Raw genomic sequence first — 25055 nt, 5'->3', positions numbered from 1 at the left:
TGTCGGTCGGTGGCGACAGGGATGATGGGTGAACACTCGGGAGAGTTACGGACAAATTGACGGCAGGGCAGCAGACAGCATTAGGACAGGAAGTGACTGCGCCCTGGATTGGGGGTTAAACCAGTGCAGGTGCTCGGGGGGGCACGGTCTCTGCGATTGACGGGAGTCGGGGTCTGAACCCCGCTCTGGATTGACCGGGACGCCAGGGTTTGCAAACTGCCTGAGTTAGTGGGTGGGTGGGGGCGAGGGTGGGTAGATTCTGGTGGGGCTGTTGTTCCACTGCACACATACAGCCAACCGGTATTTAAGATGGAGACTTCTCGTGTGTATCATTCCCAATCCCATTTGCGAGTCAGAAGGTCGTGGGTGCGAACCCCCACTCCAGAGACTTGAGCAAGTAATCTAGGCTGACACTCCAGTGCAGATCTGAGGGAGCGCCGCGCCGTCGGAGGGTCGGTACTGAGGGAGCGCCGCGCTGTCGGAGGGTCAGTACTGAGGGAGCGCCGCACTGTCGGAGGGTCAGTACTGAGGGAGCGCCGCACTGTCGGAGGGTCGGTGCTGAGGGAGCGCCGCACTGTCGGAGGGTCGGTGCTGAGGGAGCGCCGCACTGTCGGAGGGTCAGTACTGAGGGAGCGCCGCACTGTCGGAGGGTCGGTGCTGAGGGAGCGCCGCACTGTCGGAGGGTCGGTGCTGAGGGAGCGCCGCACTGTCGGAGGGTCGGTGCTGAGGGAGCGCCGCACTGTCGGAGGGTCGGTGCTGAGGGAGCGCCGCACTGCCTTCTCGGGTGGATGTAAAAGATCCCACTATTCGAAGAGCAGGGTGGGGGGGGGGGGGGGGGGGGGGCGGGGGGAGTTCTCCCCGGTGTCCCGGGGCCGATATTTATCCCTCAACCAACGTCACTAAAAACAGATTGTCCGGTCATATACCGCATTGCTGTTTGTGGGATCTTGCTGTGCACAAATTGACTGCCGCGTTTCCCTAAATCACAACAGTGACGAACACTTCAAAAAAAAAAAGGTCCTTCGTTGGCCGTAAAGCGCTTTGGGACGTCCTGAGGTGGTGAAAGTTGCCGTGCATCAGCGCACGATCTTTCGAATCTTCCCCGCTCTGCCGGACCGCGCGAGTGTCGTCCGCTTGCATTAGCAGCACGCGGTTAATGTCTCTGGCGGACGTTTGTGACACGAGATTCTCTTTGGGTTCTCTCCGCCCGCCAGCTGCCTCGGGTGACGTGCAGACGTACCAGATCCGCACCACTCCCACCACCAACGCGCTCCCGCAGACGGTGATGATGTCGTCGCCGGTCACCCTCCAACCCCAGTCCACCAAGACGGAAGACGCAACCTTGAAACGGGAGATCAGACTAATGAAAAACAGGTGAGCAGCCTTGCCCCTGTCTCTGTCTCTGTCTCTGTCTGCTCGTCTGCTCGTGATGTAAGAATCCGGCCGCTTTCAGTCATCAGCACCCCGTGAGTACGGGCGCGCTCGCGGGAACACCCCCCCCCCCCGCCCTGCGAGTACGGGCACGCTCGCGGGGACCCCCCCCCCTGTGAATACGGGCGCGCTCGCGGGGACCCCCCTCCCTGTGAATACGGGCGCGCTCGCGGGGACCCCCCGCCCCGTGAGTACGGGCACGCTCGCGGGAGCCCCCTGTGAATACGGGCGCGCTCGTGGGGACCCCCCGCCCTGTGAATACGGGCGCGCTCGTGGGGACCCCCCGCCCTGTGAGTACGGGCACGCTCGCTGGAGCCCCCCCCCTGTGAATACGGGCGCACTCGTGGGGACCCCCCCTGTGAATACGGGCGCACTCGTGGGGACCCCCCCTGTGAATACGGGCGCGCTCGCGGGAACCCCCCCTGTGAATACGGGCGCGCTCGCGGGAACCCCCCGCCCTGTGAGTACGGGCGCACTCGCGGGGACCCCCCGCCCTGTGAGTACGGGCGCGCTCGCGGGAGCCCCCCGTGAATACGGGCGCACTCGCTGGGACCACCCCTGTGAATACGGGCGCGCTCGCGGGAAACCCCCCCCCCCCCCCCCCCCGTGAATACGGGCGCACTCGCTGGGACCACCCCTGTGAATACGGGCGCGCTCGCGGGAACCCCCCCCCCCCCGTGAATACGGGCGCACTCGCTGGGACCACCCCTGTGAATACGGGCACGTTCGCTGGGACACCCCCCCTGTGAATACGGGCACGTTCGCTGGGACACCCCCCCTGTGAATACGGGCACGTTCGCTGGGACACCCCCCCTGTGAATACGGGCACGTTCGCTGGGACACCCCCCCTGTGAATACGGGCACGTTCGCTGGGACACCCCCCCTGTGAATACGGGCACGTTCGCTGGGACACCCCCCCCTGTGAATACGGGCACGTTCGCTGGGACACCCCCCCTGTGAATACGGGCGCGTTCGCTGGGACACCCCCCCTGTGAATACGGGCACGTTCGCTGGGACACCCCCCCTGTGAATACGGGCGTGCTCGCGGGGACCCCCCGCCCCCGTGAATACGGGCGCGCTCGCGGGGACCCCCCGCCCCCGTGAATACGGGCGCGCTCGCGGGGACCCCCCGCCCCCGTGAATACGGGCGCGCTCGCGGGGACCCCCCGCCCCTGTGAATACGGGCGCGCTCGCGGGGACCCCCCGCCCCTGTGAATACGGGCGCGCTCGCGGGGACCCCCCGCCCCCGTGAATACGGGCGCGCTCGCGGGGACCCCCCCGCCCCCGTGAATACGGGCGCGCTCGCGGGGACCCCCCGCCCCCGTGAATACGGGCGCGCTCGCGGGGACCCCCCGCAAATACCGACACACTTCCAGGGACCCCCCCCACCCCTGTAAGTACGGACGGGCTCCCAGGGACCCCCACCCCCGCAGCAGGAATCGATGTGAAGGCCCTTTGCGTTGACAGCTCTGTGGAAGAGAGGCAGAATGCCCTCTGTTCTAATCTCCCAAACCCGCGCGGTGAGCTCCAGTATACGAAGCCTGCGGCCCCGGCAGCCTGGACACGGAGTGACCTGGCCCAGGACAATTGCGTCCCTCGCAGATAAATGCTTGTGTCTGGTTTCAGGGAAGCTGCACGCGAATGCCGCAGGAAGAAGAAAGAGTACGTCAAATGCCTGGAGAATCGTGTCGCGGTACTGGAAAATCAGAACAAGACGCTAATCGAGGAACTGAAGACCCTAAAGGACCTTTACTGTCACAAGACAGTCTAACGCTGTCATAAACTCTTCAAAACATGAGTCCTGTGGACTAATAGACTGAAGTGGGGAGGGAGGGAGAATTTTTATCTGTAATTTAATATGCGACGGCTGGAAGTGGCGGGGGGAAAGCAGCGGATATGAATTCTGTAACCCTTTCCTTGCATGAATTTGACGAACTTATCTCACACGAGGAGGAGGAGGAGGAGGAGGCGGCGGGCGAGGGCCCCGTCAGCAGTCTGCGAGTGACGGACGCCCACGGGGGAGAGAGAGAGAGAGAGAGAGAGAGAGGAGAGAGAGAGACTGGGCATCCGACTTGGCGGAAGGGACTCGTCCGGCCGACCCGACCCCCCGGCAGGGCCGATCCTCGTGGATGAATCCTCCGCGGCCCCGCCCGTCCGGCGCGCAGCCGCGCGTCGAGCCCCGTGGAAACTTTTCAGCACTTAGCCGGCGTCTCGCCGGTCGCCTCTGGTGGTGGCGGGGGGCTGCGGCGGCGGCGGAGGGGGACCTGAAACTTTTTTTTAAAAATTCTTTATCTCGGACGATCCCGGGCCCCGTCGGCGACCCTCGGCCCCGCCCCCGTTACCCGGATCTGACGTCGTTCCTGCCTCCGGGGGTGACTCTTCGTTTTTTTTTTTTTTGACGGTTACCCGGAGCTGGGAGTTGAGGCTGACACCAACGACCGACGGTGGCTTTAATATACATTCCTAGCTCACTTCTAGAGGGGTGCGTGCGTGCGTGTTGTTTTTTTTTTTTTGGTTCTCTCTTCCTTTTTTTTTATATATATATACACACGATATTGTACGGAGCTACGCTCCCGTTGTCTGACGCGGTTTCTCAAGAATGGAATCAGATGTTACTGTTCAGTGGGAGCATTTCTCAGTGGGAGACAGCCCCGGATTTCGTACATGGCTTTTACATTGGTCTGGCCCGAAAGCACACGGGCAGTACTTTGTATTAAATTTTTAAGAAGGTGCAGCAGTGTATGTGCGCGTGGGTCACTGGTAGGCTGGAGGGGTGGCGCGGGTTTCCTGCCCAGCGACGCCAGAGGAGCTGGGGGTGTACGCTTTGCCAGTCGGCAAGGCGGTTATTGCTGGAACCCTTTACGCCCCGCTGGTTCGGGCCCCGGCTTGGAGTATTACTGTGTCCAATTCTGGGCACCCCGCTTTAGGAAGGACGGTCAGGGCCCTCGGAGAGGCTGCAGGGGAGGTTTACCAGAACGGCGCCAGGGATGGGGGAACCTCGGTTATGCGGAGAGACTGGAGAAGCTGGGGCTGTTCTCCCTGGAGCAGAGAAGGTTAAGGGGGGAGATCAAAATCACGAGGGGTTTCGATAGAGTCGATGGGGAGAAACCGTTTCCAACTGGCAGGAGGGGTCGGTGACCAGAGGGCACGGGTTTAAGATAATTGGCGAAAGAACCAGAGAGGAGGGGGCGGGGGCGGGGGGGGGGGGGGGAGGTGAGGGGAGATTTTTTATGCAGAGTGTTCTGATCTGGAACGCGCTGCCTGAAAGGGCGGTGGGAGCAGATTCAGTCATAAAGGGAATTGGATAAATACTCGGAGGGGAGAAATTTGCAGGGTTGTGGGGAAAGAGCAGGAGCGGGGGGAGGCTGTGGGACTAACTGAACAGCTCCTTCAAAGAGCCGGCACAGGCACGATGGGCCGAACGGCCGCCTTGTGTAAGATTCCACGAACTCGGACGATGCCCGGGGCGAGGGGATAGTTGATGATAAACTGGGGCTGTATTCCCAGGAGCAGAGGAGGTTAGGGATTGGTCGTGGGGGCCTGTTGTACAGAGGGTGTGACGACGCCCGCTGCGCGGCGGGTGCGTGGAGGATCAGGGTGGGCTCGACCGTTTTGCCCCCCCCCCCCTCCAGCAGACACATGGTTTGCTGAGTCTCGTGAGGAACGGGCACTGGCGGGGAGGGGGGGGGGGTGGCAGGGAGGCGAGTTAGCGGGCGAAACCTGGTGCCCCACGGACGTGCATCCGCGCAGGAGACAACACTCGGGGAGGGAGGGAGGGAGGGAGAGGATGTTTCTACGGAGCACGAATAGTTCTGTGTGCGCGCTGACTCTCTGCGCGCCGTCGAGAGAGAGCTGGACCCGGGCGGAGATCACGTCACATAGCAGGTAGGTGGCTTTACAGGTGGGTAACGCGCTGGTCCTTGCCCCGTCATTTAATAAGTTAAGGACGTAGGTCAGCGTCCGTCCGTCCCTAAATTGAGAGAGCGGGTAAGTAATCCAATTTATTAAGTATCCACAGCGCCGAGCGATTGGCGGGGGGGGCCGGCCGGCCCACGGGTTGCGCGTGCCCTCGGAGACGGCGTCACCAGTCGGCAGTCGCCAGCGCCAGGGCGAGTAGAACCCAGCAGAGTGGGCTCCGCGCGTCCCCCCCCGTTCTGGGCCTTGACTCCGTCCATCCAGTCTTGGTATCGCAAGATGCGAGTGTACACCCCCACCTTCAGCGGCAGCCCGCAGTGCACCCCGAAGCTCGACACCCCCATCACGTAAAACCGGCCGTCGACGTAATCGAAGCACTGCAGCGGCCCCCCGCTGTCCCCCTGCAGAGTTGTTTTGTTTATATATACATAAAAAAAAAATAGAATGAGCGAAGATTAGCGTTTGCATTTTAACGTCCTCTCGCTGTCTATGCCGAACCCCCCCTCTCGTGAGGGAGGGGAGCAGCAGGCCTGGGTACCGCTTGCGATGCTCCTTGGAAAGGTAGGGTATCGATTGGCTGCACCTTGCCCAAAGCACTGACCCTCTGGAGAGCTGCTCGCGGGAAGACAGACCGTTTCTCCCCCCGTCCCCCCCCCCCCACCCCGTCCCCCGGAGGCAGAGAAGGGGAAATCGACGTCGTATTTCTGCATGGAATTTACAGCGCGGAAACAGGCCATTCGGCCCAACGGGTCTGTTTCTGCTCCACACGAGCCTCCTCCCTCCCCTACTTCATCTCCACCCTATCACCATATCCTTCTATTCCTTTCCCCCTCCTGTGTTTATCCAGCTTCCCCCTTAAACCCATCTACCGTATTCGCCTCACCCACTCCATGTGGGAGCGAGTTCCACATTCTCACCGCTCTCTGGGTAAAGAAGTTTCTCCTGAATTCACTATTGGATTTATTAGTGACTATCTTATGGCCCCCTAGTTCCGATCTCCCCCCACACAAGTGGAAACATCTCTACGTCTGCCTTGTCGAACCCCTTCGTAATTTTCAAGACCTCCATCAGGTCACCCCTCAGCCTTCTCTTTTTTTTTCTAGAGAAAAGAGCCTCAGTCTTTCCTGGTAGTTTATAACTTCAGTTCTGGTTCCATCACGTACGGAGATACCAGGCACTGGAGACCAAAAGCTCGGTCAGAGAGTGAGGTTTTAAGGCAGGTGAAGAGGCGGAGGGAATTCCAGAGCTATGGGCCTTGGCAGCTGAAGGCACGGCTGCCAACAATGGGGTGAAGGAAATTTGGGGGGCGCACAAGAGGCCAGGATTGGAGGAGTGCAGAGATCTCGGAGGCCCATGGGATTAAAGGGACAGTGGGAGCGGGGATACAAAATTGGCTACGGGACAGAAAGCAGAGAGTAGTGAACAGTTGTCTTTCAGACTGGAGGGAAGTATACAGTGGTGTTCCCTCGGGGTCGCTATTAGGACTATTGCTCTTTTGGATAATATATTAATGACCTGGACTTGGGTGTACAGGGCACAATTTCAAAGTTTGCAGATGACACAAAACTTAGGAATGTAGTAAACAATGTGGAGGATAGTAACAGACCTCAGGTGGATATAGACAGACTGGTGAAATGGGCAGACAACATGGCAGATGCAATTTAACGCAGAGAAGTGTGAACTGATGCATTTTGGTAGGAAGAACGAGGAGAGGCAATATAAACTAAATGGTACAATTTTAAAGGGAGTGCAGGAACAGACAGACTAGAGAGTGTGTGTATACAAATCTTTGAAGGTGGCAGGACAGGTTCAGAAAGCAGTTAAAAAAGCATATGGGATCCTGGGCTTTATTAATAAAGGCATATAGTGCAAAAGCAAGGAAGTTATGCTAAACCTTTACAAAGCACTGGTTAAGCCCCAGCTGGAGTATGGCGTTCGATCCTGGACGCCACAGGTTAGGAAGGACGTGAAGGCCTTGGAGAGAGTGCAGGGGTTAGATTTACTAGAATGGTACCAGGGATGAGGGACTTAAGTCATGTGGAGAAGCTGGGGTTGTTCTCGTCAGAGCAGAGAAGGTTAAGAGGAGATTTGATGGAGGTGTTGAAAATCATGAAGGGTTTTGATAAGAGTAAATAAAGAGAAACTTTCCAGTGGCAGAAGGGTCGGTAACCAGAGACGACGTGAAACTTTTTTAATGCAGTGAGTTGTGATGAGCTGCCTGAAAGGGTGGAGGAAGCAGATTCAATAATAACTTTCAAATGGGAATTGGATAAAAGGAAAAAATTTACCGGGGAAAGAGCAGGGGAATGGGACTAATTGGATAGCTCACAAAAGAGCTGGCACAGGCACGATGGGCCAAATGGCCTCCTTCTGTGCTGTAATACACTGATACTGTGGCTGGAGGAGGTTGCAGAGATGGGGTGGGGAAAGGAGGTGGTGGTGAGGCAGGGCCATGGAGGGGATTTGAACACGAGGATTGTGAATTTTAAAATCGAGGTGTTCCGGGAGCCAGTGTCGGTCAGCGAGCACAGTGGGAGCGAACGGGAATCGGTGCGAGTTAGGATACGGGGGGGCAGCAGAGTTTTGGATGAGCTGAGGTTTACGGAGGGCAGAAGATGGGAGAGCAGTGGAATAGTCGAGCCTGGAGGTCGGGGGGCAGCAGGCTCCCCCCCCTTCACTCAAGAGCCTCGGTTCTCTGCTTCCCTGGTTAGCGTTGCTGGTGCCGGCCTGCCCATTCCTCGATCTCATTTTGAGAGTTCAATTTGAGGCGGCGGGATTTGGACGCAGGGCCTGTGGTTTGAGTGGGGCTGGGGCAGTAACCGCTGCACTGTACCGCCGCCTTATATGGACGCTACCTGACAGCTGTCGACAGCCCCCTCCTCGAAGCCGGCACACTGCATGTTGTGCGTGATTATCCCGTCGTACCAGGCTCGCTGATTGCAGACTTTGGTGGGGATCAGGTTCACCTCCGCTTCCTGCAAGATGTCCGAAGCCGGCCCTGAGCAGAAGTAAAAATAATGAGAAGACAGACCGAGTTTTTATTTTTTTTCTCTCTCTCTCTGGTTTTTCTGCCCTCTTTCCCAAGGGGTGTTAGCTGCTGGCTGGTGCACAGCTCCACCAGCGCTAGGCACTGCCCCACAACGGGATCAGGAGTTGGATTTCTGGTCAGTTTCTTTCCTGACCGCAGAGCCCTCCTCCGTCATACGAAACAGGCCGTTTGGCCCATCATGCCCGTGCTGGCTCTTCGATTAGTCCCACTTCCAGTATATATCCGATTCCCTTTTGACAGTTACTATTGAATCTGCTGCAGCGCATTCCAGGTCATAACAACTCGCTGCTTTTAAAAAAAAAAGTCTCACCTCCCCCTCTGGTTCTTTTGCCAATTACCTTAAGTCTGTGTCCTCTGGTTACCGACCCTCCTGCCACTGGAAACAGTTTCTCCTTCTTTACTCCATCAAAACCCCTCATAATTTTCATCCAGGCTCAGCTAACTCGACGCGGTATTGGGTGGCGGACTTGGGTCTTGGTTTTAAATTGGCAATGACGCACAGCAGTCTGTTGTTGCTGGCAGGTCGGCCCCTTGCAGTGTGTGTGTGTGGCAGGGAGATTACCCACAGCACCAAGTAGCTTGTTTTACACATAATTAACAGAGGACCTGCATTTATACAGCACCTTCCACGACCTAACAGAGCGCATAACAGCCAATTAAGTACTTTTGAAGTGTAGCTACTGTTGTAGGGAAACGCGGCAGCCGATTTACGCACAGATAGCAATGTGTTAATGACCAGATCAGCTGGGTTTTTTTTTAATTGATGATGTTTGAGGGATAAATAGTGCTTCGGACACCGGGGGGGAACACCCCCTGCTCTTCAAATAATGTCCACGGGATGAGGGGGCAGACGTTGTCCTCGGTTTAACGTCTCATCCGAAAGACGGCACCTCCGACAGTGCAACGCTCCCTCGGTGACGGCCCTGGGAGTGTCAGCCTGGATTATGTGCCCAAGTCTCTGCCCAGTGGAAAAGGTTTCTGACTCGAAGCCCACGACCTTGCCACTCAGAGGCGCAAGTTATCAGTCCCTGAATGTGATTCGAAGGGGGTTGAAAAGCGCATAGAACATATCCGCGAGGGAACAAAACTCTCAAGACCCTTTGATGATTTTAAAAAGAATGCTAAGCCTACTGTTTCAAGGGTGGGTCACCTACCGTCAACTTCAAGGGCGCCCCAGCCGCTGATGAAGCACAGATTTACGTCAGCCGCTAGGGAGCTATTAATTGGCACGCAGATTGGCTGCACGTAATCGCTGTACACAATCTCCTTTTGCAGCTGCAGCAGGGCGATGTCGTTGTTCAGTGTGTCGGAGTGGAATTGGTCGTGAACGATGATCCTTTTCACCTTCACGATCCTGGTGTGTGCACTGAATTGTGTTTTCTGGTGTAACCCTATCACCACCGCCCACAATTGAGCAATCCTAGGAGGGGGGGGGGAGAAGTCAAACTGAGAATCAATGGTTGCTTTCGAGTAGGGGGAGGTCTGTAAGTTTCCTCCCTGACTCTCCTGCACAACAACTCCCATTTACACAGTGCCATTAACGCAGTAAAACGTCCCCAAGGCACTTCACAGGAGCGTAAATCAGACAATTTGACCGAGCCACATAAGGAGGTGTTAGGAGAGGTGGCCGATGACTTGGTCAAAGGGGTAGGTTTTAAGGAGCGTCTTAACATAAGAAATAGGAGCAGGAGGAGGCCAATCGGCCCCTCGAGCCTGCTCCGCCATTCAATAAGATCACGGCCGATCTGATCCTAACCTCAAATCTAAATTCATGTCCAATTTCCTGCCCGCTCCCCGTAACCCCTAATTCCCTTTACTTCTAGGAAACTGTCTATTTCTGTTTAAAATTTATTTAATGATGTAGCTTCCTGGGGCAGCAAATTCCACAGACCGACCACCCTCCGAGTGAAGAAGTTTCTCCTCATCTCAGTTTTGAAAGAGCAGCCAACTTATTCTAAGATTACGCCCCCTCGTTCCAGTCTCACCCATCCTTGGGAACATCCTTAAAGAATGAGAGAGAGGCGGTGAGGTTTAGGGAGGGAATTCCAGAGCTGAGGGTCCAGACTGCTGAAGGCGCGGCCCCCAGTGGTTGGGGCAAAGTAAACCCGGGGGGAGGGGGGGGATGCGCGAGGCGCCAGAATTGGAGGAGCGCAGAGATCGCGTAGGGGCTGGAGGAGGTTACACAGAGAGAGAGAGAGAGAGAGATGGTGCTTTCTCTCGCTGGGGTACAATTCCACGAGCGCCTGTAGCCTCCCCACCTAGGACCCCTCCCCACCTAGGACCCCTCCCCACCTAGGACCCCTCCCCACCTAGGACCCCTCCCCACCTAGGACCCCTCCCCAACGGCCGTTCCTTATGAGTGCGGCTAGACAGCGGGATAGAGCCGGGGTCTCCCACCCTGCCAGAGAAACAGCGGGGAAGAGGAGGAGGAGGAGGTAAATTGTGGAGAAACGAGGTGAGGTCGAGCTTGCGGTCCCGAGAGATTTTGTAGATTGCAGGAGGGGAAGTGCGAGGGTAGGAGGGGGTTCCATGGGGAAGAATTGAAAGAAAGAAAGAAAGACAGTCAGTGATACAGCACCTTCACCTCAGGACGTCCCAAAGCGCTTTACAGCCAATCAAGTACTTTCGAAGTGTAGTCGCTGCTGTAATGTAGGAAACGCAGCCAATTGTCGCACAGCAAGATCCCACAAACAGCAATGTGATAAATGACCAGATCATTTGTTTTTAGTGATGTTGGTTGAGGGATAAATATCGGCCCCAGGACACCGGGGAGAACTCCCCCCGCCCCCCCACCCTGCTCTTTTTCCAATAGCGGCCGTGGGATCTTTTACATCCACCTGAGAGGGGCAGAGCGGGGGGGCCTCGGTTTAATGTCTCATCCGAAAGACCGCCCCTCCGTCAGTGCGGCGCTCCCTCGCTCCCGCCCCCTCCGTCAGTGCGGCGCTCCCTCGGTACCCGCCCCCTCCGTCAGTGCGGCGCTCCCTCGCTCCCGCCCCCTCCGTCAGTGCGGCGCTCCCTCGCTCCCGCCCCTCCGTCAGTGCGGCGCTCCCTCGCTCCCGCCCCCTCCGTCAGTGCGGCGCTCCCTCGCTCCCGCCCCTCCGTCAGTGCGGCGCTCCCTCGCTCCCGCCCCCTCCGTCAGTGCGGCGCTCCCTCGCTCCCGCCCCCTCCGAGTGTCAGCCTGGATTATGGGGCTTAAGTCCACAGCTGTCTGACTCAGAGGGGAGGCTGCGTAGGGAGTGGATGGGATGGGCCTGAAGAGATCAGCAAGGAAACTTTTATTTGGCACTCACGTCTTCTGGTTCAAGAAGCAATGTGCAGCTGTGAGAACCCAGCGGGTGTCGATTATTATCCCTCCACAAATGTGCCAGTTTGTTCCACGATAATGGAACTGAATGCTGACCTGCCAGGGCCAGGCACCGGGCAGGGCGTCTCGTCCGCCAACCACTCGAGACGGGACAGGAGTGCTCATCAGCGGGCGCGTTCCGCAGCCTGAGGAGACATGATGAGGAGCCGTTTGAAACACGACGCACCAGTTAGCTTTGACACCTCGCCCGTAAACATCGATTGTTATTAATCCCAGCTTCTCCCCTCACCCACCCTGCGCTCGCTGACCCCCGTTAGCTCCCGATCTGCCAACTCCTCAAATTTAAAATTCTAATCCTCCTGTTCAAATCCCCTCCATGGCCTCCTCGTCCCCCTCTCCCTATCTCTGTAACCTCCTCCGGCCCCTACGACCCTCAGATCTCTGCGTCCCTCCGATTCTGGCCTCTTGCCCGTCCCCCCCGATTTCCATCGCTCCCACCATTGGCGGCCGTGCCTTCAGCTGCCCGGGGCCCCGAGCTCTGGAATTCCCTCCCTAAACCTCTCCGCCTCTCTCTCTCTCTCTCCTCCTTTAAGACGCTCCTTAAAACCTCCCTCTTTGGCCGAGCTTTTGGTCACCTGTCCCTAATATCTCCTTCTGTGGCTCGGTGTTAAATTAATTGTCTGCTTTACGCTCCTGTGAAGCGCCTTGGGGTGTTTTACTACGTTAAAAGGTGCTGTCATGAATACACTTTGTCTTTGTTGCCCACTCTGGCTGGCGTGCCACCGCGGCGAAATCCCAGCCCGCCCTCGGTCAGTGTCCACGTTCACCGGTCGTCCAGTCACGGTCAGTGCGGACCAGGCACCGCCCGACCCCTGGCGCAAAGGGCTCGATTCAGGCGAGGGCAGAATCCGCTCCGGTGCCCGTCACTCTGCACCCTGCTGAATCTCACGAACCCCGACTCTGATTTTAAGGTTAGGCCGGGCTGTTGGCTCCCCCCAGTGCGATCCCAGCGGATGAGAGAGGGAGAGCAGGAGGATTCCAGTCTTAAATGTGCAGCGGGGCGCTTGGCCCAACTCCCCCCTCCCCCCTCCCCCCCCCCCACCCCCCCCCCCGCCCCCCTCGACTTCCAACGTCTGCACACCCTGGGAGCCCCCGTTATGCTGTGGCAGGTGCCCGAGCCCGATCGTTAATGATTCCCTCCCCTTCTGTACCGACCCCCGCCCTCACTCCCCGGCGCTGGGTCCCCGACGAAGCAGGAGGCCCGCCGGCCCCCCGACGTGGGAAGCTGGCCCGGAATTGGCCGCTGAGCCAAGCTGCCGGTGGGTAGCCAGTGCCCTCCGCGACCATGGGCCAGGAAATATCAGCGCCTTCAGGAGGGGACGGGAGAAAGAGGGGGAAAAAAAAAACACGCTCTCCTCTGCCCCCCCCCCACTCGCCCCGTCTTGAGGTATTTTAGAGCGAGGGCGAATTTTTACAGCCGCTTGCAACTTTTACCAGAGGCCGGAATCAGGCTCGATGGGCTGAATGGCCTCCTCCTGTGCTGTACGATACTATAGCATGCCCAAGTTGGGATGGTCAGTTTAGGGATGGATATCACGGAGGGGGAAACGTCGGGAAACACCGAAGGAAACTCGAAAACAGCCACTCACCAGCCCAACTTGGACGTGTTACAGAATCGCATAGCGCAGAAGGAGGCCATTCTGCCCGTTGTGCCTGTGCTGGCTCTTTGAAAGAGATATCCAATCAGTCCCACTCCTCCTGCCCCTTTCCCCCCAGAGCCCTGAAAACTTTTTCCTTTTCAAGTATTTATCCGATTCCCTTCTGAAAGTTACTATTGAATCTGCTCCCACCGTCCTTTCAGGCAGAGCGTTCCAGATCATCACAACTCACTGGGGAAAGTTGGAGTCCAAGAGTAAGGAAGTCTTACTACAATTGTACAGGGCTTTAGTGAGACCTCACCTGGAGCACTGTGTACAGTTTTGGTCTCCTTATCTAAGGAAGGATAGACTCGCCTTAGAGGGGGTGCAACGAAGGTTCACTAGATTGATTCCTGGGATGAGAGGGTTGTCCCATGAGGAGAGATTGAGTAGAATGGGCCCATACTCTCTGGAGTTTCGAAGAATGAGAGGGGATCTCATTGAAACATATAGGATTCTGAGGGGGGCTTGACAGGGTAGATGCCGAGAGGCTGCTTCCCCCTGGCTGGAGAGTCCAGAACTCGGGGGCATAGTCTCAGGGTAAGGGGTCGGCCGTTTAGGACTGAGATGAGGGGGAATTTCTTCACTCAGAGGGTTGTGAATCTTTGGAATTCTCTACCCCAGAGGGCTGTGGATGCTGAGTCGTTGAATATATTCAAGGCTGAGATCGATGGATTTTTGGACTCGAGGGGGGAATCGAGGGATACGGGGATCGGGCGGGAAAGTGGAGTTGAGGTCGAAGGTCGGCCATGATCTGATTGAACGGCGGGGCAGGCTCGAGGGGCCGAATGGCCTGCTCCTGCTCCTATTTCTTATGTTCTTAAAAAAACATTCTCCTCATCTCCCCTGGTCCTTTTATGAATTATCTTAAATCCGTGTCCTCTGGTCCCCGACCCTCCTGCCACTGGAGACGGTCTCTCCCCATCGACTCGATCAAAACCCCCTCCTAAAATTCTGAACCCCTCCATTAAACCTCCCCCTTAACCCTCTCTGCTCTCAGGAGAACAACCCCCAGCTTCTCCGGTCTCTCCGCGTAACTGAAGTCCCCTCATCCCTGGGACCGTCCTGGTAAATCTCCTCCTGCCCCCTCTCCGAGGGCTTTGGAAATATATCGGCCGTTCCGTCGTCGTCGCTGGGTCAAGATCCTGGAACTCCCGACCGTGGGAGAACCCTCACCGCACGGACTGCAGCGGTTCGAGAAGGTGGCGGTGAGAAGGGGGGCCGACCAGGGCCGGGCGATTAAATGCCGGCCTCGCCAGCGATGCCAACGTTCCCCGAGCAAAAAAATGTAAAGCAGCTGCCGCAGGTCTCGGCCGGCCAGCACGAGGCGAACCCCGAGCCCCGCCTGCCTGCGTGACGCAGCGAGGGAGCTGGTACAGTCAAAAGGCGGGCGCCGGGTTCCCGATGCCTTACCTCCAACTCTTGCCCCGGACGCTGTCAGCCAGCCGACACAGGCCAACAGCAGTAACGCCCTGCCCAGCTCCATTTCTCGAGACCCCCCCCCTGCTCGTGCTCCTGCTCCCGCCCTCCCCACCCCCCCTGCCCTTTTTACACCCAGCTCCCCCGGGGAGCTCTGACGCACATGATACGAAATCTAGGTGAGACCCTGAGCTGTTAACAGGGCAATCCACAAATCAGGCTAAAGCAGACTCCGAGCCATGAGCAGGCAGCAAGGCTGTAAAACCAAGTCCAGGCCATTAAATTAACATTCACAGGCATGTTTTCACTGTCTCACAAAGAATCTTTATTATACACAAGAGGCAAGCGATGAGATCATCCCAATACCATGCAGAGAGGGCAGGTTAGCCGGACACATGGGGCGTCTCCGCTCTGCTTCAGGCCCTCACCAGCCAGCTGCTGACTGTCCCGCCCTGTGTGACATCAGTGTGTTGTCTGCGATGATTCACAGGCGGCTGAACAACACAAGGGAATAATTTACACCGCCCACCGAGGGAGCGCCGCGCCGTCGGAGGGTCGGTACCGAGGGAGCGCCGCGCCGTCGGGGGGTCGGTACCGAGGGAGCGCCGCGCCGTCGGGGGGTCGGTACCGAGGGAGCGCCGCGCCGTCTGAGGGTCGGTACCGAGGGAGCGCCGCGCCGTCGGAGGGTCGGTACCGAGGGAGCGCCGCGCCGTCGGGGGGGTCGGTACCGAGGGAGCGCCGCGCCGTCTGAGGGTCGGTACCGAGGGAGCGCCGCGCCGTCGGAGGGTCGGTACCGAGGGAGCGCCGCGCCGTCGGGGGGTCGGTACCGAGGGAGCGCCGCGCCGTCGGGGGGTCGGTACCGAGGGAGCGCCGCGCCGTCGGGGGGTCGGTACCGAGGGAGCGCCGCGCCGTCGGAGGGTCGGTACCGAGGGAGCGCCGCGCCGTCGGGGGGTCGGTACCGAGGGAGCGCCGCGCCGTCGGGGGGTCGGTACCGAGGGAGCGCCGCGCCGTCGGGGGGTCGGTACCGAGGGAGCGCCGCGCCGTCGGAGGGTCGGTACCGAGGGAGCGCCGCGCCGTCGGTACCGAGGGAGCGCCGCGCCGTCGGAGGGTCGGTACCGAGGGAGCGCCGCGCCGTCGGAGGGTCGGTACCGAGGGAGCGCCGCACTGTCGGAGGGTCGGTACCGAGGGAGCGCCGCACTGTCGGAGGGGCAGTACCGAGGGAGCGCCGCGCCGTCGGAGGGTCGGTACCGAGGGAGCGCCGCGCCGTCGGAGGGTCGGTACCGAGGGAGCGCCGCGCCGTCGGAGGGTCGGTACCGAGGGAGGGCAGCGCCGTCGGAGGGTCGGAACCGAGGGAGCGCCGCGCCGTCGGAGGGTCCGTACCGAGGGAGTGCCGCACTGTCGGAGGGTCAGTACTGAGGGAGCGCCGCGCCGTCGGAGGGTCGGCGTCGGAGGGTCGGTACCGAGGGAGCGCCGCGCCGTCGGAGGGTCGGTACCGAGGGAGCGCCGCGCCGTCAGAGGGTCGGTACTGAGGGAGCGCCGCGCCGTCGGAGGGTCGGCGTCGGAGGGTCGGTACCGAGGGAGCGCCGCGCCGTCGGAGGGTCGGTACCGAGGGAGCGCCGCGCTGTCGGAGGGTCGGTACCGAGGGAGCGCCGCGCCGTCGGAGGGTCGGTACCGAGGGAGCGCCGCACTGTCGGAGGGTCGGTACTGAGGGAGCGCCGCCCTGTCGGAGGGTCGGTACTGAGGGAGCGTCGCACTGTCGGAGGGTCGGTACTGAGGGAGCGCCGCACTGTCGGAGGGTCGGTACTGAGGGAGCGCCGCACTGTCAGAGGGTCGGTACTGAGGGAGCGCCGCACTGTCAGAGGGTCGGTACTGAGGGAGCGCCGCACTGTCAGAGGGTCGGTACCGAGGGAGCGCCGCACTGTCGGAGGGTCGGTACCGAGGGAGGGCCGCACTGTCTGAGGGTCGGTACCGAGGGAGCGCCGCACTGTCTGAGGGTCGGTACCGAGGGAGCGCCGCACTGTCTGAGGGTCGGTACCGAGGGAGCGCCGCACTGTCGGAGGGTCAGTACCGAGGGAGCGCCGCACTGTCGGAGGGTCGGTACCGAGGGAGGGCCGCACTGTCTGAGGGTCGGTACTGAGGGAGCGCCGCACTGTCGGAGGGTCGGTACTGAGGGAGGGCCGCACTGTCTGAGGGTCGGTACTGAGGGAGCGCCGCACTGTCGGAGGGTCGGTACTGAGGGAGCGCCGCACTGTCGGAGGGTCGGTACTGAGGGAGCGCCGCACTGTCGGAGGGGCCGTCTTTCGGATGAGACATTAAACCGAGGCCCCGTCTGCCCCTCTCGGGTGGACGTAAAAGATCCCACGGCCGCTATTTCGAAGAAGAGCAGGGCGGGGGCGGGGGGAGTTCTCCTCGGTGTCCTGGGGGCCGATATTTATCCCTCGACCCAACCTCAGTAAAAAAAAAAACAGATGATCTGGGTCACTGATCACGTCGCTGTTTGTGGGATCTTGCTGTGCGCAAATCGCCTGCCGCGTTTCCTACATCACAACAGTGACCGCACTTCAAAAAAATAAACTACTCCTTCGGGTGTGGAAAGTTTCGGGACGTCCCGAGGGGGCGAAAAAAAGTTTTTTCGCCCCACCAGTAAACTCAGGTAAGTTGTGAATTGGGCTCAGGATGAATGATTACCCCCCTCCCTGCCCCCCAAATCTCGCGAACCTGAGCTTCAACCAGAGAATTTCCTCCCGCAAAGCAACTTTCTCAGCCTGGATCTGAAAGGGCCGCACGCGAAATAGTAGATGAAAGGATTCAGGCAACAGTTGAAGAAACTGAACCACTGGCTCATCACAAACAGGACGTGGAAGGCGTTTGGGAGTGAGAAAACGATTTCGGAGACTGCGGCCAGGAAAACGATGAGGGTGGGCGCAAAGCTCAGGGTCAGGATCGCCATCACGACAGCCCCCATCACGATGGCCCGGTGTTTCCTGGCCCCCGTGCCTGGGCTGTCGGAGGTTCTCAGGTGTCTGATGATGCTGCTGTGGGAGAATACAATGACGCAGAATGGAAGGAGGAAGAAAGAGACCACCATCACCATGTAATGGTGGTACGGCTTCTCCCCGTCGGCGTAAGAGGTGATATCCATGCACATGGTGCGGTTCGTGCCCCGGGTTTCAAACGTCTGACTGATCGAGAGCAGGGGGGAGTCCACCACAATCACCGTGACCCACACCAGGACGCACAGCGCTGCGGCGTATCTGCTCGTCCTCCACAGACGGGCCGACAACGGATGCACTATACCCAGGTAGCGGTCGGCGCTTATGACGGTGAGTAACAAGTTCGAAACGTGCATATTGACAAAGAACGAGTAAACAAAGGCGTAGCAGAGGAAAGGTCCAAATGTCCAGCTGTTGTGCAGGAACCGATAGGCGATCATTAAGGGGAGCTCCAGCACGAGGAGCAGGTCAGACATGGCCACGTTCGTCATGAAAATAACAGTGGGATTCTTATTCATGTTAAACAGTATTAATAAAGCCAGAAAGTTAGCCGAGACGCCGACAACACAAATCACCAGCAGTATCGAAGGCAAAACCACGGTCACAAACTTCATGGAGAACAATCTTTCCGTGAAAATTGCAACCTGGGCAGTTAATCCCTCTCTCGATGTATCATAGGAATCTGTGATCAGCGCAGAGCCAGGACATAAAATGAGAAAGGAAATGAACGGTTAGTTGTCTGAGAGCCTTTAAAACCAATTTGCAGTCTTCACATTGAGTTACGTCGAGTTTACAGCACAAAAACAGGCCATTCGGCCCAACTGGTCTATCCCGGTGTTGATGCTCCACACGAGCCTCCTCCCTCCCTACTCCATCTCACCCTATCACCATATCCTTCTATTCCTTTCTCCCTCATGTGTTTATCCGGCTTCCCCTTAAATCCATCTCCACTATTCCCCTCGACCACTCCATGTGGGAGTGAGTTCCACATTCTCACCGCTCTCTGGGTGAAGAAGTTTCTCCTGAATTCCCGATTGGATTTATTAGCGACTATCTTATATTTATGGCCCCCTAGTTCTGGTCTCCCCCACAAGTGGAAACATCTTCTTTATGTTTACCCTATCGAAACCCTTTCATCTATCAGGTCACCCATCAGTCTTTCCTGATAAGCACATCCTCTCAGTTCTGGTATCATCCTTGTAAATCTTTTTTGCACTTCCCCAGTGCCTCTACATCCTTTCTATAATATAGAGACCAGAACTGTGCACAGTGCTCCAAGTGTGGTCTAACCAAGGTATATGGAGACCAGAACTGTGCACAGTGCTCCAAGTGTGGTCTAACCAAGGTATATGGAGACCAGAACTGTGCACAGTGCTCCAAGTGTGGTCTAACCAAGGTATATGGAGATCAGAACTGTGCACAGTGCTCCAAGTGTGGTCTAACCAAGGTATATGGAGACCAGAACTGTGCACAGTGCTCCAAGTGTGGTCCAACCCAGGTATATGGAGACCAGAACTGTGCACAGTGCTCCAAGTGTGGTCTAACCAAGGTACATGGAGACCAGAACTGTGCACAGTGCTCCAAGTGTGGTCTAACCAAGGTACATGGAGACCAGAACTGTGCACAGTGCTCCAAGTGTGGTCTAACCCAGGTATATGGAGACCAGAACTGTGCACAGTGCTCCAAGTGTGGTCTAACCCAGGTATATGGAGACCAGAACTGTGCACAGTGCTCCAAGTGTGGTCTAACCCAGGTATATGGAGACCAGAACTGTGCACAGTGCTCCAAGTGTGGTCTAACCCAGGTATATGGAGACCAGAACTGTGCACAGTGCTCCAAGTGTGGTCTAACCCAGGTATATGGAGACCAGAACTGTGCACAGTGCTCCGAGTGTGGTCTAACCCAGGTATATGGAGACCAGAACTGTGCACCGTGCTCCAAGTGTGGTCTAACCCAGGTACATGGAGACCAGAACTGTGCACAGTGCTCCAAGTGTGGTCTAACCAAGGTACATGGAGACCAGAACTGTGCACAGTGCTCCGAGTGTGTTCTAACCAAGGTATATGGAGACCAGAACTGCGCACAGTGCTCCGAGTGTGGTCTAACCAAGGTACATGGAGACCAGAACTGTGCACAGTGCTCCAAGTGTGGTCTAACCAAGGTATATGGAGACCAGAACTGTACACAATGCTCCAAGTGTGGTCTGACCAAGGTATATGGAGACCAGAACTGTACACAATGCTCCAAGTGTGGTCTAACCCAGGTACATGGAGACCAGAACTGTGCACAGTGCTCCAAGTGTGGTCTAACCAAGGTACATGGAGACCAGAACTGTGCACAGTGCTCCGAGTGTGGTCTAACCCAGGTATATGGAGACCAGAACTGTGCACAGTGCTCCGAGTGTGGTCTAACCCAGGTACATGGAGACCAGAACTGTGCACAGTGCTCCAAGTGTGGTCTAACCAAGGTACATGGAGACCAGAACTGTGCACAGTGCTCCGAGTGTGTTCTAACCAAGGTATATGGAGACCAGAACTGCGCACAGTGCTCCGAGTGTGGTCTAACCAAGGTACATGGAGACCAGAACTGTGCACAGTGCTCCAAGTGTGGTCTAACCAAGGTATATGGAGACCAGAACTGTACACAATGCTCCAAGTGTGGTCTAACCAAGGTATATGGAGACCAGAACTGTACACAATGTTCCAAGTGTGGTCTAACCCAGGTACATGGAGACCAGAACTGTGCACAGTGCTCCAAGTGTGGTCTAACCAAGGTACATGGAGACCAGAACTGTGCACAGTGCTCCGAGTGTGGTCTAACCCAGGTATATGGAGACCAGAACTGTGCACAGTGCTCCGAGTGTGGTCTAACCCAGGTATATGGAGACCAGAACTGTGCACAGTGCTCCCAGTGTGTTCTAACCAAGGTATATGGAGACCAGAACTGCGCACAGTGCTCCAAGTGTGTTCTAACCAAGGTATATGGAGACCAGAACTGCGCACAGTGCTCCAAGTGTGGTCTAACCAAGGTATATGGAGACCAGAACTGTACACAATGCTCCAAGTGTGGTCTAACCAAGGTACATGGAGACCAGAACTGTACACAGTGCTCCAAGTGTGGTCTAACCAAGGTATATGGAGACCAGAACTGTACACAGTGCTCCGAGTGTGGTCTAACCAAGGTATATGGAGACCAGAACTGTACACAATGCTCCAAGTGTGGTCTAACCAAGGTATATGGAGACCAGAACTGTACACAGTGCTCCAAGTGGGGTCTAACCAAGGTATATGGAGACCAGAACTGTGCACAGTGCTCCAAGTGTGGTCTAACCAAGGTACATGGAGACCAGAACTGTACACAGTGCTCCAAGTGTGGTCTAACCAAGGTATATGGAGACCAGAACTGTACACAGTGCTCCGAGTGTGGTCTAACCAAGGTATATGGAGACCAGAACTGTACACAATGCTCCAAGTGTGGTCTAACCCAGGTATATGGAGACCAGAACTGTGCACAGTGCTCCGAGTGTGGTCTAACCAAGGTATATGGAGACCAGAACTGTGCACAGTGCTCCAAGTGTGGTCTAACCCAGGTATATGGAGACCAGAACTGTGCACAGTGCTCCAAGTGTGGTCTAACCCAGGTATATGGAGACCAGAACTGTGCACAGTGCTCCGAGTGTGGTCTAACCAAGGTATATGGAGACCAGAACTGTGCACAGTGCTCCAAGTGTGGTCTAACCCAGGTATATGGAGACCAGAACTGTGCACAGTGCTCCAAGTGTGGTCTAACCCAGGTATATGGAGACCAGAACTGTGCACAGTGCTCCAAGTGTGGTCTAACCAAGGTATACGGAGACCAGAACTGTGCACAGTGCTCCGAGTGTGGTCTAACCCAGGTATATGGAGACCAGAACTGTGCACAGTGCTCCAAGTGTGGTCTAACCCAGGTATATGGAGACCAGAACTGTGCACAGTGCTCCCAGTGTGGTCTAACCCAGGTATATGGAGACCAGAACTGTACACAGTGCTCCAAGTGTGGTCTAACCAAGGTATATGGAGACCAGAACTGTGCACAGTGCTCCAAGTGTGGTCTAACCAAGGTATATGGAGACCAGAACTGTGCACAGTGCTCCCAGTGTGGTCTAACCAAGGTATATGGAGACCAGAACTGTGCACAGTGCTCCAAGTGTGGTCTAACCCAGGTATATGGAGACCAGAACTGTGCACAGTGCTCCGAGTGTGGTCTAACCAAGGTATATGGAGACCAGAACTGTGCACAGTGCTCCAAGTGTGGTCTAACCCAGGTATATGGAGACCAGAACTGTGCACAGTGCTCCAAGTGTGGTCTAACCAAGGTATATGGAGACCAGAACTGTGCACAGTGCTCCGAGTGTGGTCTAACCAAGGTATATGGAGACCAGAACTGTGCACAGTGCTCCAAGTGTGGTCTAACCAAGGTATATGGAGACCAGAACTGTGCACAGTGCTCCAAGTGAAAAACTCCATTCCCTGAACCCCCTTCTCTCCCGGTTATTTGAGGTAGTTGAAATCCCCCGTGATTATGATTCGATATCTTTTGTAAATTTGTCTCCATATTTCATCCTCAGCCTCCCTTCCACTGTTAGGTGGTCTGTAGAATATCCCGATTGACCTGACCGAACCCCTCTTGTCCTTTGCCTCAATCCATATGGATTCTGTTTCTATCTTAATGTTGTTACGTCCCTTTCTTTAAATTGCCTTTGACGTTGCTTCTAATTAATACAGCTACCCCGCCTCCTTCCTCCCCCACCCCACCCTTTCTAAATATTTAATTGCCGATCCTGTTCTTTCTGTAGCCATGTTTCAGTTATCCCTACCACATCCCGCTATAAATTATTGCCTCCTGTTTTGTTCCGGGTGCTGGGTGCGCGTTGCGCTTCAGGCAAATTCATTCGTTTTTAATAATCATTCCCCCCCGTTTTATTTTTAAGAGTCGTCTTGTCCTCATGTTCCGTGCTGCCGTCATTCTGGTGGAACATTCTGTGACGCGTTCTGAAGTTGAGAGAGTTCAGATACTCAGATAAATTGCTGTCAATTCGTTAGCCGCTAAAGGAAAGTCTGCAAGCTGCAGCTTCACTGGGCAAGGTTTGAACAGGACCGTGACAGTGCTGGCTTCCTCAAAATCGGGAAACTCGCTGCCCAGTCTATCAAGTCCCCAGGGATCCAACAGGGGAGATTTGGAGCACTGCTCCACACTGGACTGGAGTTATACCCTACTCAGAGTGGGGACGAGCAGCGGGTCACACGCCGCCCGGCTTTAAATTGCTCAGGGATTGGATCCGAATCCAACTCCACCCCCCCCAGTTATACTGCCCGTTGATTCGCAGTAGTTGGAACCCCAACACACTTTGCCCCAGTACGATGGCGGCTTTAAACACTCTGGCCGCTAAATTGAAGATGGCGCCCTGGCTGCGCACGCACGTCCCCAAAGTGACGCGCGCCGGACGCCATCTTGGCGTGGGAGTTGGCCCGGGCGCAGATACGGAACGCCGGCTGCATGTGGAGCGGGGAGGAAATGGTGCGAGGCTGATTTAAAGCGATGGACGCCATTTTGGGACTTAACGCTCAACTCAACGCACAGTCTTAACCCCCGACCGTCCGGACGTGTCCAAGAGTGTCTGGAGGAACCCCCCCATCGGCGCTGTTTACAGGGACCGTGCAGGATTTACAGGTTAGCGGCTGGATTATTGCTTCTGGCTGCCGAGACATTTGTGACTGTCTCTGGAGGTCTCCTAGCCTCCAATACTAGGACACGGGGACATCGCCTGACATTTAGAGACAGGACGTGCGGGAGTGAAGTTGGGAAATGCTTCTACACGCAAAGGATGGGAGACGTTTGGAACGCTCTTCGGCAGACGGCAGTTGATGCCAGCTCACCCGTGAGTGTTAAATCTGAGATTGATAGATTTCTGTGAACCAAGGGTATGAAGGGATATGGGGCTAAGGCGGGTATATGGAGCTGCATCTGTTACCTCGCGTGCGCGATGTCTGATCTCCATTCAGGCTCCGAGCGGACAGCGGGCAGTTATTTTCAGCAAGCAGCAGGTACCGGCTACCTTTAAGAGACATCGTCCCTTTAAGAGATTGGGGCTGGCGGCAATGCGAATTGCATCGAACCCCTCGCTGCTTCGGAACGCAGATCGCAGGTAAGTCTTCAGGCTCGACAAAAGTCTGGTCCTGCCTGCGCAGGGGGCCATTGGACGGAGGGGGCAATGGCGGGTCACACTCCCCGCGCCCAATAATAGGCCCGATCTGATTATAGCCACCCCGCAAATTCAAGTACAAGTCAGTCAAACCCAACTCGAGTTCACCCAGACGAAGCTGTTCCCTCCAAATATTATTTGACCTTAATCGCAAATATAAAATCTTCAAATTTCAAAGTCACAAGTTCAACATTGCGAATAAAAATTCTTCTGCTGTGTACGTTTTATTGTTTTTAAAATGTACCTTCATAGCCGGTCTGGTTGTCTGTGAGGAGGCTGGTCCACACCAGGCTGACAATGAGGAGCTGGTATGTGAAAGCCATCGCTCGCTGAGATAATTCTGCTCCTGTGTCTTAACGCCTTATGTTTCCTGAATTCGCAAATGTTGCAAAAATGAACAATATCAGATAAGGCACAGAACCAATCGAGTGTTTCAGTGGTATCGAAATCCTTAACAGGCAAAGGAAGATGACAAGTGAGTCATCTTTTTTTTAAAACTCGCCGCAGAATACCCGGCCTCCGATCTGCTGCAGTCAGCACGGTATTTATGTGGCTGGTCCAGTTAAGTTTCTGGTCAATGGTGACCCCCAGGATGTTGATGGTGGGGGATTCGGCGATGGTAATGCCGTTGAATGTCAAGGGGAGGTGGTTGGACTCTCTCTTGTTGGAGATGGTCATTGCCTGGCACTTATCTGGCGCGAATGTTACTTGCCACTTATCAGCCCAAGCCTGGATATTGTCCAGGTCTTGCTGCATGCGGGCTCGGACTGCTTCATTATCTGATGGGTTGCGAATGGAACTGAACACTGTGCAATCGTCAGCGAACATCCCCATTTCTGACCTTATGATGGAGGGAAGGTCATTGATGAAGCAGCTGAAGATGGTTGGGCCTAGGACACTGCCCTGAGGAACTCCTGCAGCAACGTCCTGGGGGCTGAGATGATTGGCCTCCAACAACCACTACCATCTTCCTTTGTGCTAGGTATGACTCCAGCCACTGGAGAGT

The 25055-nt window shown here is 56.5% G+C and overlaps 3 protein-coding genes across 7 annotated transcripts in view; 1 reads left to right on the top strand and 2 right to left on the bottom strand.

Annotated features, from left to right (window-relative positions):
* LOC137314976 (cyclic AMP-dependent transcription factor ATF-1-like) overlaps positions 1-4163 on the top strand; it is a 32998-nt gene extending 28835 nt beyond the window's left edge. For all 5 annotated transcript variants that reach the window (XM_067979935.1, XM_067979936.1, XM_067979937.1 and 2 more), the window contains 2 exons: positions 1215-1374; positions 3058-4163. In XM_067979935.1, coding sequence (XP_067836036.1) covers positions 1215-1374; positions 3058-3202 — 305 coding nt within the window. In that variant the 3' untranslated portion in view covers positions 3203-4163. The remainder of the gene's footprint in view (positions 1-1214; positions 1375-3057) is intronic.
* Positions 4164-5435: 1272 nt separating this feature from the next.
* Positions 5436-14882, bottom strand: LOC137314974 (chymotrypsin-like elastase family member 2A). Its single transcript, XM_067979931.1, has 5 exons — positions 14810-14882; positions 11686-11884; positions 9550-9815; positions 8202-8344; positions 5436-5747 (listed from the first exon to the last, which is right to left on the bottom strand). Exons 1-5 carry the CDS (start codon positions 14880-14882, stop codon positions 5436-5438), a joined length of 993 nt encoding a protein of 330 aa, XP_067836032.1.
* A 234-nt stretch (positions 14883-15116) lies between these two features.
* Positions 15117-24387, bottom strand: LOC137314979 (proteinase-activated receptor 1-like). The gene is made up of 2 exons (XM_067979946.1): positions 24294-24387; positions 15117-18490 (listed from the first exon to the last, which is right to left on the bottom strand). Exons 1-2 carry the CDS (start codon positions 24370-24372, stop codon positions 17541-17543), a joined length of 1029 nt encoding a protein of 342 aa, XP_067836047.1. The 5' UTR covers positions 24373-24387; the 3' UTR covers positions 15117-17540.
* Positions 24388-25055: the final 668 nt, after the last annotated feature.

This window comes from Heptranchias perlo, unplaced genomic scaffold (genome assembly GCF_035084215.1).
Source record: "Heptranchias perlo isolate sHepPer1 unplaced genomic scaffold, sHepPer1.hap1 HAP1_SCAFFOLD_528, whole genome shotgun sequence".
In the NCBI taxonomy this organism is placed as follows: Eukaryota; Metazoa; Chordata; class Chondrichthyes; order Hexanchiformes; family Hexanchidae; genus Heptranchias; species Heptranchias perlo.
Note: the sequence above shows the minus strand (reverse complement) of the source record. Positions and strands in the feature narration are given on the sequence as shown.